This window comes from Salvelinus fontinalis, chromosome 10, assembly GCF_029448725.1.
Source record: "Salvelinus fontinalis isolate EN_2023a chromosome 10, ASM2944872v1, whole genome shotgun sequence".
Lineage (NCBI taxonomy): Eukaryota > Metazoa > Chordata > Actinopteri > Salmoniformes > Salmonidae > Salvelinus > Salvelinus fontinalis.
In genome coordinates, this window is record NC_074674.1 from 32,909,829 (window position 1) to 32,925,922 (window position 16,094).

Consider the following 16,094-nt stretch of genomic DNA (forward strand, 5'->3'; position numbering starts at 1 on the left):
GCTTGTGGTTCTAGGGCATGTCAGACAGGAAATAGTCTAGCTCTATACTATCTGTTTCTCGTTCAGTGCACACCCTTATATTTTGACGTGGTTCGCCCAATCGTCAGCATGCGGACAGAAATAGAACATTATAAAAAAGGTTCACCAAAGTCACCCAAGGCAGACATGATATCCAGGCCAGGAGATGGCAGGGGGCAGGGGAGGTTTAAAGAGCAAGGCAAGACAAGACATTGCTAGAACTGAGAGTGGAATGTCCCATTTGTAAAGACATTGGCACAACATTTACTACAAGGTCAACTAAAACCAGTATGTAGTCAGAAACCATTTTGAGTAAACCAACAGTTTGTATGTAATATGTGGGGCATACAGTATCTCAAAACTCTTCTAAATCTTGATATAATTATCAGAGCATTATCTGTGTGTTTTTGCTTGGGGGTTGGTAAATTATTAAATGAAACAAAGTTGTCATGGCACAACAAAAACCCTTTAAAAAAACGACTTTAGTAGAAATAACATACTGTATCTCAAGCATACTGAAAACGAGTCATACACGAGAACATGGGGTTGATTAAAAAAAAATATTAATAGTAACAGCGGCCTGAACAGCGGCTACTCTGTTTATTATATATCCTGATTGCCTAGTCACTTTTACTCCTATCCGCTTTACATACCCTATTACCTCAACTACCTCATACCCCTGCACATTGACTCGGTACTGGTAGTCCTTGTAGCTTCATTATTGTTTTTATTGTGTTACTATTTCCTTTTTTATTTAGCAAATATTTGTCTGACTTTAAAATTCCGCACTTTTGGGAATAGGCTCGTAAGCATTTCACTGTAATGCGAACAATACTTTTTTGGGGGGGTGCATGTGACCAATACATTATATTTATTTAAAATACTCTACTACAGGCCAGAATTGAATAATATACTATCCCTTTGTACATTTGACACTTCAAATCTTAATGACATTGCTCCCAAATTCCTTGTCATTTGTGGTTCTGGTAGGGGTGTGACTTTGAGACATTAGTAATAACCTCAGTGATGGACAATGTTTGCAGGAATAGTGACATGCTGGAGGGAGGTGGGAGCAGGTAGAAAAATATGTATAATTAAAACAAGGAGAGGAGAGGATATGGTGGGAATCATCATCTCCCTCCCAAAGCCATCTTCTGGACAGACTCCCCCCCCCTCACTCCGGCTCGTGGATAAGGCTCCTCTTCTGGCCACAAGCAGTTTGTGTTTCAGAAGAAGCAAAATACGTAACTTTTTCCTTTTTAAAGATTCTCTATTTACAAGATAAATAAGTCCCGAACGATTTTGTCCTTTTGATGTAGTCTTTTTATAGAATTGCTTGACATCATTGATCATCTCAAAAATGTACACTTTTGCTTCCGATCAAGAAACATACAAAAAGCACCCCCCCCCCGGCCGGCGGTCTCCTGGCCCTCCCTTCTCTTTGCCCTCTCAGGCTTTCTCCTTCATGGGGAGCCATGTACATAGGTGGCTTGATGTGCTCCCTCCTCCATTATACGGACATCAGGGTGTTGAACTTGACAGATAAAAAAATGACCGCAGTGTGTGTGTTTTATTTGGACATGGGGAGTGAGGGGTGGGGAATGCCCGTTGAAAAGCCACCACAACAAAGGATCCAGTCCATCATCAACTCCATCAATTGACGGTAAAGGATGTCCAATAGTGCTCATGGGCGACAGAGACAGTGTCCACATTCATCTGGTTGGAGTTCAAACACAGTCAGGCACACTTGCTGGCAAAGGGCTGTGCTATTAACAGGCAATATCCATCCCCAGTGGTAGTCCACCACAGTCAATGAGTTCATCTGGATGTCAAAGACGCATCAACGTGCCAGTCAGTCAGCCCAACAAGCCCCCTGTGAGGCACTGGGCTCTTTGTCTGCTGTGTTTCTAAGGGAGTAGAGAAGAGAGGGCACCATCACCAATCCACCAGCATACCTGCTGCTCACCTCACAAACAGGCCAGTTGCAAGAAAATCAAGCATTGTTTTTAGAAATCAAATATATAAAATGATTAGTTAGGCCTTTACAGGTGGTAAGAGATTCAACCTTTAGTTGAACCCCTCGAAGGACCTACATACCTCCTTGTTCATTGCTTTGCCAATTTTGATCAAATTGAGCATTGCAAAGCATCAGCATTTAAAATACCTTAATTCTGCCTGAACACTTCACATCCAGCAATTCCATTTAAAAGTATTTAATGAAATAGATATACATCTCATGAATTAGTCAGACCATAGATAGTATAATCTGGTGGGCCAACTCGAGCCAGCTGCCAAATCTTGACACCCCATTGCACATGCTTCCTACATTTTTTCTATCGGACTCCATAAAATTGTAGTTTTGTAATGATAACTGAGTAGGCTTTCTCAACCATTTACAGACACAGGACTCGGCAGCCTCTGTAGATTATTATGTGGTTTGGTTGTACATACTGTATGCAGATGGCAGACGTACATTTATAAAAAGGGAAACCATCTAATGCATGTATTTAATGTGTACCAGTTATGTTTTCAGAAACCAAAAGTATAAAGAAAACAAATGCTATTATTGTACATAAAATAATACATCTTTGGTACGACATGAGCACATGAATAAAACTCAGACCTTGACCTCCATAGTTGAACATACTGACAATACAGTATGGAAACAATACAATAATCTACTTGTTTTCTCTCACGACAACATTCTTATTTTTTGAGAATTTACTCCTTTTAATGAAATAATGATTTCCATGGCATTATGACCCCTGACTGGCAATTTTAATGGGAAAAAGAGCGAGCCTTTGAGTTCTGGTAAACATTATTTTGTTTCATGATGTTGCTCTCTTTCTTTTCTTGTCCTCCAGACACATAGTTTATTGCACATTCCTTTCTCACTCCTAACACAGCATGAGAGAACTGCCATGATCCATTCCTTGGAACAGGCCCCATACAGCATTGTCGCCACATTGGCCAGAGCTATAACCAAATCGATGCTTTAACGTGTCATGCACGTTGCATCACGTTTCTATTTCCCAGGAGCCAAGAGGAGGGGAGTAGCAGGTCCACTTTGAAGTGTTTGGAAAAAGAAAAAGAGATAATAGCAGAACTCCCAGGATGCATCAGCCTTCATAATGGTCACATTCCGGATGCCAATGGCCTCTAGCCATGTTTTTAAATTGATACTTTTTGTTCTCCTCTTTTTACCTCTGCCCCCTTGTGGCCATCCCAATGTGCCGAAAAAGGCCCCACAGAACCCCCCTGCTCCCTTGCCCTCTATTCAAGAGTCATGGTGGATCTGTGGCATCCCCCCCACCTCAAACGACAGACTCTCGCTCCAGTTGTTAGCGTCCAAAGGTGAGCGTGGTGGTGCGCTCTTGGGGAGGGAAGGGGCCACCGGGGACCTGGGACGGGGCTCTGAGGATAGAGGGCGGTGAGCGGGGCCCGGTCCCCACTGTGGCAGCAGAGGGCACAGCGGGCAGCGATACAGTCTGTATGGTGGTTCTCTCACGTGGCCCCAGCTCCTCCAGGCCCTGCGGGGGACCCTCATAGCCCATGTTGAGCCGCAGGGGCTGATGGGCCTGGCAGTAGTCCACGATAGGCTGCTCGTACCGGTAATACGCCAGCGTGCCCATCTGGTGCGGGACCTGTGTAGAGGAGGTAGGGAGGGAGGGTGACAGGGAATGAGAGTGGCAGAGGGAGAGAGAATGTGTGTGAGTAATTGAGGGAATGTATATGTAGGTGGGAGAGGGAGAGGAGGGGGAGAAAAAAAGAGAAATATACATTAGAGATGTCAATCTCAATCTGTTGATTGCTCTGATAAGCCCTCTAGATACCAACTAGCAGATGGGAACAAATAATCATCAATAATTAAAATAATATCTGCAATTAAGACAAATGTTTTTGTCAAACAGTGATTATTTTGTCAGAAAACAATAACAATAGGTATCAACTGCCTAAATGTGATGTTAAAATATACCCACTAATCCAACCATTACCACTGGGCTGTCATCTCAGTGCCAGGTCCATGGATATGTATGCAGAAGACAACAGAGGTATTTTTACTCAACGTGAGCATACGCCTGTCTTGTCATACAGTGTGAACTCTACTTGCCAGTGACTCATAATGCACACTCAAATTGCACAATGCACTACAAAATGCTCATTCACATGTTCAAATAGGCGTGCAGCCGTGCACGTATATAAATGTGTCCATATCCTAGCATAAAGGGAGGATCAGTGTAAACTGAAGCAGAGTTCCATAGAGTCTAGACGACCACGATGAGACCAAATCCCCCCCCACACACCACTTTTCAAAACAAACAGATGAGCGACTTCCAGGCGTTTTCCCCAACTCACTGCCTGAGTTCAATGCCTTAAAAAAGACCAATTAGCGAAGGTTGAAAGGGGCACAGAAAAAAGTGGGGAGATGGCAGTCGTCGGGAATGAGGTGCTTGACAGAAGTGACAGACAATCAGATCTTACAATGGCGCTCGAGATAAGAAAATAAAAAAAAACAACAACAAATAGGAGACCAAGAAAGAATACAGGGAGAGATAAATAATGACAAGGGTGCTGTCTGGTGGATGATGGGAACTGGGCACGGCTCATAAATTCAGCCTTCCTATAGGCTACGTGCTCTAGTCTGTTGGCTGACAGAGCAAAAACGAAACTCGTACCCGAGATTCAAAGTCTATGTAAGAGTAGAATTCATGGACTCAGTCAGTGGAGTAAGATCAGTCGTTCAGACAGAAGACTTGCCACAAGCGAAATAACCCCTATGTCTAGAAGAACAATCCATATGTAACCTTGAGCAAGGTTAAAGAGAACATACAGTACATAAAATATAGTCCCGCTGAGCTAAGTTAATATGGTTGCTAAGGAGTGAGGTGTTATGGGTTCCCATTCCTGGCTAGGCTGTAAAGTAGCAATACACTGACCTGACTGAGAACATATTGGACTATGTCAATAAATACAGCTAACAAACAAACACTGTACACACTACCGAAAAAGTATGATAAAGATACTCTTTGAGGTCACATTGCAAATATCAGACCTCTTTTCACAAATGTGTCCCTCTCCCTTATAATAGCCCCCCCCCCCCCCCCCCCCTCTCTCAAATGGAGTCCATTAAGCTAGACCTGTATTCATTACATTATGGGCACTCAGCGGATTACTCCCCTCTCTCTCTGTTGAGCCCCCCACCCTTCCCCCTGACCCCTCTGCTACCCACAGCTCCCTGCTTGCCCAGGTCCTACGAATTAATTAACGGATATTAACTCCTAACCGTTTCAGCGGATTCTGTCCTAGTGCTGGGACATTAATCTGGCCCGTGTGCTGGGAATGTGTGTGTGTGTGTGTGTGTGTGTGTGTGTGTGTGTGTGTGTGTGTGTGTGTGTGTGTGTGTGTGTGTGTGTGTGTTGGAATGAGTGTGTGAGAGAGAGAACTTGTTAACACACACCTGACGGTCTAGCTGCATATCCACAGTAGTCTCTGACCTCAGCGTTTTGTGATTGAATTGTCTCCTCAGAGAGGTGGACTTTAATAGAATTAGGTGTAAATCTCAGACTGATACATTTGGTGTGATGGACCAGATTAATAGGCTTACATTGTTATTTTTGTCTGTCTCTAAGGAGGTAAAAAAAAAAATCCCATTAATTGATATTCAAGATTAGTCAGAAATATATTTTCACTGTAGCAACACTATGTTCTTACCCTGTACATAATCCCACAGAGATATAGTTATGAGGAGCCACCAGTGCCCCACGCAATAAATCCCCAGTCACACACTCCATAAAATGCAGTTTTACTGAGTTTCTCTGCTGCTGGGACGTGGTTTTTATTTTCTGGGAAATGTTTCCCCTTGGCTTTAGGAAACTTGGACCACTTTGACAAAAAACTTTCACTTTGTCCTCTCAGCTCTGCCTCGTCGGTCTGTCTGGGCACTAGGATACTGTAGCAAAGGGGAGAGGAGGAGAGCATACCCAGACATCACATTGGCGTCATATGGTAACAGAATGTGTAATTTAGCCTATTAAAAACAAAAAAAATTGTTGGAAAATCTTGCCTTCGCCCAAATAGTCTGGGTAGCCATTTGACTAGATGTTCAGAAGTCTTATTGCTTGGGGGTAGAAGCTGTTTAGAAGCCTCTTGGACCTAGACTTGGTGCTCTGGTACCTATTGCTGTGTGGTAGCAGAGAGAACAGTCTATGACTAGGTCTAATTAGAGTGTTTGACAATTTTAGGGCCTTCTTCTGACACCGCCTGGTAAAGAGGTCCTGGATGACAGGAAGCTTGGCCCCAGCAATGTACTGGGCCGTTTACACTACCCTCTGTAGTACCTTGCGGTCGGAGGCCAGGCAGTTGCCATACCAGGCAGTGATGCAATCAGTCAAGATACCCTCGATGGTGCAGCTGTAGAAACCTTTGAGGATCTGAGGACCCATGACAAATCTTTTCAGTCTCCTGAGGGGGAATAGGTTTTGTCCATCCTGCTTCACAACTGTCTTGGTGTGCTTAGACAATGTTAGTTTGTTGGTGATGTGGACACGAAGGAACTTGATGCTCTCAACCTGCTCCACTGCAGCTCTGTCCTCTTTTTCCTGTAGTCCACAGTCATCTCCTTTGTCTTGATCACGTTAAGGGAGAGGTTATTGTCCTGGTAACAGACGGCCTGGTCTCGGACTTACTCCCTATAGGCTGTCTCGTGTTGTTGGTGATCAGGCCTACCACTGTTGTGTCAACGGCAAATTTAATGATGTTGGAGTCGTGTAATGATGTTGGAGCCGTGTAGCCATGAGTGAATAGGAAGTACAGGAAGGGACTGAGCACGCACCCCTGAGGGGCCGCTGTGTCGAGGATCAGTGTGGCGGATGTGTTGTTATCTACCCTTACCACCTGGTGATGGCCCATCAGGAAGTCCAGGATCCAATTGCAGAGGAAGGTGTTTAGTCCCAGGGTCCTTAGCTTAGTGGTGAGCTTTGAGGGCACTATGGTGTTGAAAGCTAAGCTATAGTCAATGAATAGAATTCTCACATAGGTGTTCCTTTTGTCCAGGTGGGAAAGGGCAGTGTGGAATGCAATAGAGATTGCATCATCTGTGGATCTGTTGGGGCGGTATGTAAATTGGAGTGCATCTAGGGTTTCGGGAATGATGGTGTTGATGTGAGCCATGACCAGCCTTTCAAAGCACTTCATGGCTACAGACGTGAGTGCTACAGGTCGGTAGTCATTTAGGCAGGTTACCTTGGTGTTCTTGGGCACAGGGATTATGGTGGTCTGCATAAAACATGTTGGTATTATAGACTCGGAGAGGGAGAAGTTGAAAATGTCAGTAAAGATACATACCAGTTGATCAGCGCATGCTCGCAGTACACGTCCTGGTAATCCGTCTGGCCCTGCGGCCTTGTGAATGTTGACCTGTTTAAAGGCCTTACTCACATCGGGTGCGGAGGGCGTGATCACACAATCTTCCGGAACAGCTGGTGCTCTCATGCATGTTTCAGTGTTATTTGCCTCAAAGAGAGTACAGAAGTAGTTTAGCTAATCTGGTAGGCTTGTGTCACTCGGCTGCTCTCGGCTGTGCTTCCCTTTGTAGTCTGTAATGGTATGTAAGCCCTGCCACATCCGACAAGCGTCAGAGCCGGTGTAGTGCGATTCGATCTTTTTTTTTTTTTTTTATACCGTTATTTTACCAGGTAAGTTGACTGAGAACACGTTCTCATTTGCAGCAACGACCTGGGGAATAGTTACAGGGGAGAGGAGGGGGATGAATAAGCCAATTGTAAACTGGGGATTATTAGGTGACCATGATGGTTTGAGGGCCAGATTGGGAATTTAGCCAGGACACCGGGGTTAACACCCCTACTCTTACGATAAGTGCCATGGGATCTTTAATGACCTCAGAGAGTCAGGACACCCGTTTAACGTCCCATCCGAAAGACGGCACCCTATACAGGGCAGTGTCCCCAATCACCCCCTGGGGCATTGGGATATATTTTTTTTAGACCAGAGGAAAGAGTGCCTCCTACTGGCCCTCCAACACCACTTCCAGCAGCATCTGTTCTCCCATCCAGGGACTGACCAGGACCAACCCTGCTTAGCTTCAGAAGCAAGCCAGCAGTGGTATGCAGGGTGGTATGATCTTATTGATGTATTGATCTGTATTGATGCTTTGCCTGTTTGAGGGTTCGTTGGAGGGCATAGCGGCATTTCTTATAAGCTTATAAGTCCCACTCCTTGGAAGCGGCAGGTCTAACGTTTAGCTCAGTGCGGATGCTGCCTGTAATCCATGGTTTCTGGTTGGGGTATGTACGTGGTTGGGGTATGTGGGGACGACGTCAGTAAGTGCATCGATGGGAAAACGTCATCGATGCACTTACTGATGAAGCCAATGACTGATGTGGTGTACTCCTCAATGTCATTGGAGGAATCCCGGAACATATTCCAGTCTGTGCTAGCAAAACAGTCCTGTAGATTAGCTTCTGCTTTCTCTGACCACTTTTTTATTGATCTAGTCACTGGTGCTTCCTGCTTTAATTTTTGCATGATGTTATAAGACTGTCATCTGATGAAGTTGTTCAAGGTTAGTGATTAATTTTATCTCTATTTCTGGCTTTTGTGAAAGCTACCTATGCAGTGGAAACATAGTGAAAACATGCCGTTCTGTGTTTGGCTATTGTGGTTAGCTAATAGAAATACATAGTGTTTTTGCTGTAAAACATTAAAAAAATCGGAAATGATGGCTGGATTGACAAGATGTTTATCTTTTATTTGCTGTATTGGACTTGTGATTTCATGAAATTATATTATATGATATCCCTGTCCCGTTAGGCTAGGCTATGCTAGTCAGCTTTTTGATGAGGATGCTCCCGGATCCGGGATCGGTATCACTGAAATTAAGATCGGGGGTAAACTATCGCTAGATTGTCCATATTTTAAATGTGTAACTAAATTAAGTCAATGGGGGGCATTAAGTTATTTGTGCCAGAAGGGCGTGGACTGGAATTGAACCGCATTCAGAAAGTATTCAGACCCCTTGACATTTTTCCCCATTCTTTTACAGCCTTATACTAAAATTAATTTTAAAAATAAATGTCTCTCTTGAATCTACACACACTATCCCATAATGACAAAGTGAAATTATTTTTTTTTTAAAGTTTTTGCAAATGTAAAAATAAACTGAAATATCACATTTACCTACGTTTTCAGACCCTTTACTCAAATTTTGTTGAATCACCTTTGACAGTGTTTACAGCGTTGAGTCTTTTTGGGTATGACACTACTTGCTTGGCACACCTGTTTGGGGAGTTTCTCCCATTGTTCTCTGCAGATCCTCTCAACATCTATCAGTTTGGATGGGGAGAATCGCTGAACAGCTATTTTCAGGTCTCTCCAGAGATGTTCGATCGGGTTCAAGTCCGGGCTTTGGCTGGGCCACTCAATGACATTCAGAGATTTGTCCCGAAGCCACTCCTGTATTGTCTTGGCTGTGTGCTTAGGGTCGTTGTTCCTTTTGAAGGTGAACCTTCGCCCCAGTCTGAGGTCCTTAGAGCAGGTTTTCATCAAGGATCTCTCTGTACATTTCTCCGTTCAGCTTTCCCTCGATCCTGACCAGTCTCCCTGCTGCGGAAAAACATCCCCACAGCATGATGCTGCCACCACCATGCTTCACCGTATGGAATTGTAACAGGTTTCCTCCAGACATGACGCTTGGCATTTACCTCCCTGACCAAGGCCCTTCTCCCCCGATTGCCCTGTTTGGTGGGGCGGCCAGCTATAGGAAGAGTCTTGGTGGTTCCAAACTTCTTTCATTTAATATTGATGGAGGCCACTGTGTTCTTGGCGACCTTCAACGCTGCAGACATTTTTTGGTACCCTTCCCCAGATCTGTGCCTCGACACAAACCTGTCTCGGAGCACTACCGGCAATTCCTTCAACCTCATGGCTTTGTTTTTGCTTTTTTGCTTTGGAAAGGCACAGGCGTGCTCAATTTCGAGTCTGATAGCAAAGGGTCTGAATACCTTTTTTATTTTTAATACATTTGCAACAATTTAAAAAAAAAACGGTTTTCAATTTTGTTCTATTTGATTACAGCCAACCTAATTAGAATGATTCACCTTCCTGGTTTTAAGTGACAACATCTGTGGCAATGCAATTTCTGGAGATGTGTCAATGAATGCTATCTGATCTGTAAGATGGTTCCGATTATGTTCATAAAACAAAGGCCTATTTGGGAGCAGTATAACAGTGAGTGGACATTCGCCCTTTCTATTTGTATAGGATCTTTTTCCAGCTACTGTGAAAAGTATGGATATTAGTAAAAAATTCTCTATAGTCTGCATTGTTTTAATATTATATGCCCACTGGGAGAAATGATGGTGCCTGAAAATGTGACATTGTCTATTTGTAGTTTCATTTTGATTAGAATTTGATTTAAATTATTCCATCTCTTTTTAGGCCTTATCAATAATTACTGTAATCTTGCTTATTGACAATGTTTGGCATGTCCATGCTCAGCCATAATGCAATTTACAGTTGGCTAGCCCCTATATCAGTGCAAAGGCTATTGAACCCATGCAATTACTTAGAACAATGTGGACTGCAAATGGGTTTAAGTTAACGGTATTTAGCAAATATAGGTCTATATTTTGTTATTTCGTTTCTGTAAGCTATTTAACAAACTATAACGGACTAACATTGGAATTGGAGTTAATTCCAAGGCAATACATAAAAGACTGTAAATACACACCTTGAAGCAACCACATATTTTGCCAAGGAGAAGGTTCTGATTGGCCAGTGAGGGGCCAAGCCTCGAGACACTCACAACTTGTTTATTCATCAAAACCCAACCCTTCCGTACAAACCCCAGCAAGTGCGCCGATAATTGAGATCGTGAAAATACCAAAAATGTTTCTGACACACCCCTGAACTTAGATTAGATTAGATTAAACTTTGTCATTGAACAAGTACAAGTACAGTACAACAAAATGCAGTTAGCATCTGACCAGAAGTGCAAGTAAAAGAGTACAACATTTTTTACAAGTGAAACAATTAAGTACAATGTAGGTTATTAAATGGGAAGTATAAATGTTCAGTGAAGGCAAATTGAAAGTGCAATGAGGCACGCAACTGAAATGCAGGAATAGCAGCAATGAAGTTACCAAGGTAGACATGTACATGTACAACTGAATAATGTCCTTATTCAGACTTTGCGAAGCAATATCAGAGTCCAGTAGTACCGTGAACAGTGCAAAGAGAGTAATGCAACAAGGTCCCTGAGAGGCATTACTAAGCGGAGGGCAGGTGGATATGGCTAGTGCCGTGTCACAGAGTTCAGCAGGGTTACAGTAGCTGGAAAGAAACTGTTCTTGAGCCTGCTAGTGTCCCTGGTGAGGCTGCACGCCCTACGCAGACACCGCATGCGCTGGAGGTCTACGATGGCAGAGAGCTGGTCACCAGTGATGTGCTGGGCGGTTTTCACCAACCGTTGCAGGGCCTTCCGGTTGGCCACGGAGCATCCACCAAACCACACTGTGGCGCAGTTGGTCAGAATGCTCTCAACCGTGCAGCGGTAAAAGTTCACCAGGATCTTGGGAGACAGGCGGGCATTCTTCAGCCTCCTCAAAAAGTAAGGTGCTACTGCGCCTTTTTGATCCAGGTTGAGGTGTTGAGGGTCCAGGAGAGGTCCACAGGGATGTAGACACCCAGGAATTTGAATCTGGGCACACGCTCCACCTCAGTGCCATCAATGAGAACTGGGGCGTGGCTGCAGCTTTTAGACTTCCTGTAATCCACAATGAGCTCCTTGGTTTTCTTTGCATTGAGGGCCAGGTTGTTGTCAGTGCACCATGCAGCCAGATGCTTGACCTCCTCCTTGTAGGCTGACTTGTCATTGTCACTGATCAGGCCTACCACCGTGGTGTCGTTTGTGAACTTGACGATGGTGTTGGAACCGTGTATAGGAATGCAGTCGTAGGTGAAGAGGGAGTTAAGGAGGGGGTTCAGCACGCAGCCCTGTGGCACACCGGTGTTCAGGTTCAGGGTTGAGGAAATGAAGTTGTCTAACCTGACAGACTGGAGTCTGTTGGTTAGGAAGTCCAAAATCCAGTTACAGAGAGAGAGAGGGGCTGATCCCTAGGTCACGGAGTTTGGGCCAATGACAGTCCTGGGCCAATGACAGGTTGAAAATGTCAGTGAAGACCTCTGCCCAGCACATGCTCTGAGCACACAACCGGGGACGTCATCAGGACCAGCAGCCTTGCGTGCATTCACTCTGCTCAGTGCAGACAACACATCTGCGATGGATAGTCTGAGGGGGAAGTCGTCTGGGGGGAGCTCAGCTTTGATGGCTGGATCTTTGTTGTCCCTATCAAAGCGAGCATAGAACCTGTTTAACTCGTCGGCGATGGAGACATCGTTGGCTGTGGGGGCAGGTTTTCTTTTTTGGTCGTAGTCTGTGATGGCTTGGATGCCCTGCCACATGCGTCGAGGGTCGGAGTTGTTGTTGAAGTGCTCCTCAATCCAAGTTTTTGGTCATGTTTAGCCATCTTGATGCCCTTTTTCAGGTTGGCCCTGGATGAGCTGTAGGCTTCCGCATTGCCCGATCTGAATGCAGCGTTGCATGCCTTTAGTAGTAGTCAGACCTCTCTGTTCATCCAAGGCTTCTGGTTGGGGAAGGTCTTTATTAGTTTATGGGTGGTGACATTGTTGATGCAGATGTTGATGTAATCCAGAATGGAAGAAGCATATGTTTCAACGTCCTTATGGGAGTCAAGGGTGGCCTGAGGGGCAAACAATCTCCAGTCTGTGTGTTGAAACTTGTGCTGTAGTAATGAGTCTGACCCCTCTGGCCACACTTTGACTGTTCTCACTGATGATTTCACGCGTTTAATGAGGAGTAAATACTTGGGGAGTAGGACCAGTGAAAGGTGATCAGACTGTCCCATGTGAGGGAGGGGAATGGCTTTGGAAGCCTCCGGAATGTTTGTATGCACGTGGTCTAGTGTATTGTCTCCTCTAGTGTGGCAGGAAACATTTTGGTGGAATTTGGGAAAAACAGTTTTCAGGCTTGAGTGGTTAAAATCCCCTGCAACAAAAGCACCATCAGGATGTGCAGTTTGCTGTTTGCGGAGGTATGTAGCCTGCAGTAACAACAATGGATGTAAGCTCCAGAGGCAAGTAGAAAGGCCTGCACCTAATCATCAGGTACTCCAGATTGGTTGAGCAGTGACTCCCGGTTATGTTACTGTCTGTACACCATGCTTTGTTTACATAAATGCACAGACCACCTCCTCAGGTCTTACCAGAGTCCTCTGCCGTACGATCAGCCCTGAAGACGTCGCGTCCCTCTAGTTCTTGTTGGCTATATAAAGTGTATGTCGGGCTGTACTGAGTGAATAAACTAAGAACTATTAAGTAAATTACAGCTAATTCGCAAAATCTGGGTAGACGCCAACCCTCGCACTGTACACACGCCGCCATGATGTACCTATAGCGCTACGTTAGATTTACCATTGTGTTAGGTTTGTTAAAATCGAGCTCTGAGTGTGTTATACACGTGTGCATTTACAGCTGAGTGTTTCCCTAAACAAGCTGCTACCCTCCTGCTAATTCCTTAATGACCGCCCCTCCCTTTATGTGCACTGCAGTGTTGATTACAGGTCTCTGACACCCCACGGATAACCCTGCCTCACTCCACTCTACATAGACACATACACAAGTACACACACACGCTCGTCGTTTGCACGCACGCACGCGTGCACACACATACGCCCAATTCAAAAAAATTAGAGCGCTGCCCCCTTCACGCACCAGCGCCTGCCCACCGTTGGCTTATCACTCTGCTCTCACACTGTACAGACACCAGAGGAGGTTCTACAAACAGCAAATGGGACGTGAAATGTTACTCAATGCTCAACACTAGTTCTCCTGTACTGCCTGCCCAAGTCTCTTTCCTGTACTGCCTGCCGAAGTCTCTTTCCTGTACTGCCTGCCGAAGTCTCTTTCCTGTACTGCATAAGTATTTTTCTTACATGTTCAACACAGTGCATAATTACCGGTGCTAATGATTTCTCTGCTGACTTCCTGCAGCTGCATTGAGAAAAGATACGTCTAAGATGGCAAACAACTCTAACCTATCTCTCGCAGTCTGACAGGCTCTAGCTGTCTCACGCCTTGCTGCTGTTAAGGAATATAAAACCTTTGCTTTTCCTGTACTCAGAGTGGGAATAAGAGATTGTGTTGTAACATTTCATTTACTGCTCTTTCAGTCCACAGTTCCCTGCATCGTTCAAGGACAAATCTCTGTCTGCACTGACTTGACATAGGGGTCAAAGTCCTTAGATATATTCATCAGGGAATCTGTCCATAAACTCCTTTATGGTTTCTTTTTTTATTCAATAGGAGAGCTTAGTGTATTTGCTCATTCAAGGTCATCACCAAGCATCCCTCATGAATAAGACAGCGGATGGGGCTTATTCAGTTAACTCAAACAAAGTGGATGAGAATGACCATAAAAAGACAACAGAGTGTCTTTGTCGGTACTATACTTCATATGGCTTTCATTTAGTTGAAGTCAGCATGGTAGTGATGTGTAGTTCCGGAACAATTATTTCATGATTCGTTGTGACTTCTTGATTTTAGTTGTTTGTTTGACTTGCTGGCCGCAATTAGTCCTACAGCAGGATTGATACACGCTCCTCTGGATCAGCGGCCCCAGAGACGTGCTTCGACCTACAACTGTCTGTCATAAATGTGCACAGAAAAAATAGATAATGCTGCAGGCAGGCAGCATAGAGAAGAAAAATACATGTATAGAACTGATAATTGATTGCATGGTGCAAGAATGACTTGCAATTAATTGGCAATTAATGTATTATTGAATGTGATGAATGACACATAGAACCAAAACATACTCTGTTCAACAAAAATGTATAATTTAGGGGTCTGCAGTTCGCAAAGATATTATGCTTATCACTCAAGGTAGTCAAGCAATGCACTCCCCAAGAGTCATTCACAATCTAGTCCGGTTGCGGCCACAACTAGACATCATTTCAAATGTATCAAGAAATAATCTCATTTGTATGCCTAGCAATCAACAAATGTACACTGTTTAAAGCACACTTTTACAAGTCTCAGTCACAAATGACAGCTCCAAAAAGCCCCCTATGGTGAATGACATGTGAACTAGAGGCTTGTAGAAACATGACGACTCTTTCAAATGCTCTGTTCATCATTCGCCGGTAAGGAGTCCTGCATGCATTACTGACTCATTTGAACAAAATGAGTTGAAAGATTTGTTCTTTTGACTGAACGAGTGGAGAAAAGACCCAAACTTCCCATCACTATAGCATGGGGCTATACCTTGTAGAGTGAGTCATCTATAGTTCATCATGCTAATGCTGTGTTGACTACAGGCTGTGAACACATCTTTCACATACTGTAATTAGGAGTAAAACGCTGTTTTCTACATAGTCTGAATCTGATGCAAACACTAACAGCAACAGCTAAAACCTCCGCTCTGAATCAGGTGTGTCTGGCAATGTACTAAGATACATGAAAATATTATCGTGAGGTGCTTTTTGTGTCAAAGGGATACCATTCTTTTCATATTTTTCTGCAGTTCTTTGTGAATTGAAACTTTCCAGTTTTCACTTTTCGCTTGGCCTAAAATGGCTTTCTCCTGGGGTGCTCTGTCAAGGAGGACCATTGGCTGTGTGTCTGAGTGATGAGCGCAGCCCAAAGTAAGCGCTGTGTGGCCAGTCTTGGCTCTATGCTGGGCTGCATCTGTCTGACTTTAATCAGAGATATTGGGAAGGAGTGTGCCTGTCTGTGTACCCAGGCCAAGGCTTTAAAGACCTGACTAATAACACGTCAGGACGACCTGGGTGACGACCAGCCCAATATATACCTTTACTGTAGCTACGTAGCTCTCTCCGTCCCTGTCTCTTCTTCTCTCCAAAGGAAATACAAACAAAAATAATTTAAAGACGGGCAGAACTTTGAGTTCACTTAATTTCCCCATGACTCCTCGGCCATGCCGTTCTTAGACAGTAAAAGCATTGGGTGCTTTTGCTGGT

General features: G+C 44.3%; 1 protein-coding gene across 3 annotated transcripts in view; it reads right to left on the minus strand.

The window, feature by feature from the left end:
* Positions 1-3,244: 3,244 nt before the first annotated feature.
* LOC129864059 (leucine-rich repeat transmembrane neuronal protein 4-like) overlaps positions 3,245-16,094 on the minus strand; it is a 145,135-nt gene continuing 132,285 nt past the window's right edge. For 2 of the 3 annotated variants that reach the window (XM_055936613.1, XM_055936614.1), the window contains one exon: positions 3,245-3,662. In XM_055936613.1, the coding sequence (XP_055792588.1) occupies positions 3,360-3,662 (303 nt within the window). In that variant the 3' untranslated portion in view covers positions 3,245-3,359. The remainder of the gene's footprint in view (positions 3,663-16,094) is intronic. The other variant, XR_008761046.1, reaches the window with a different exon arrangement.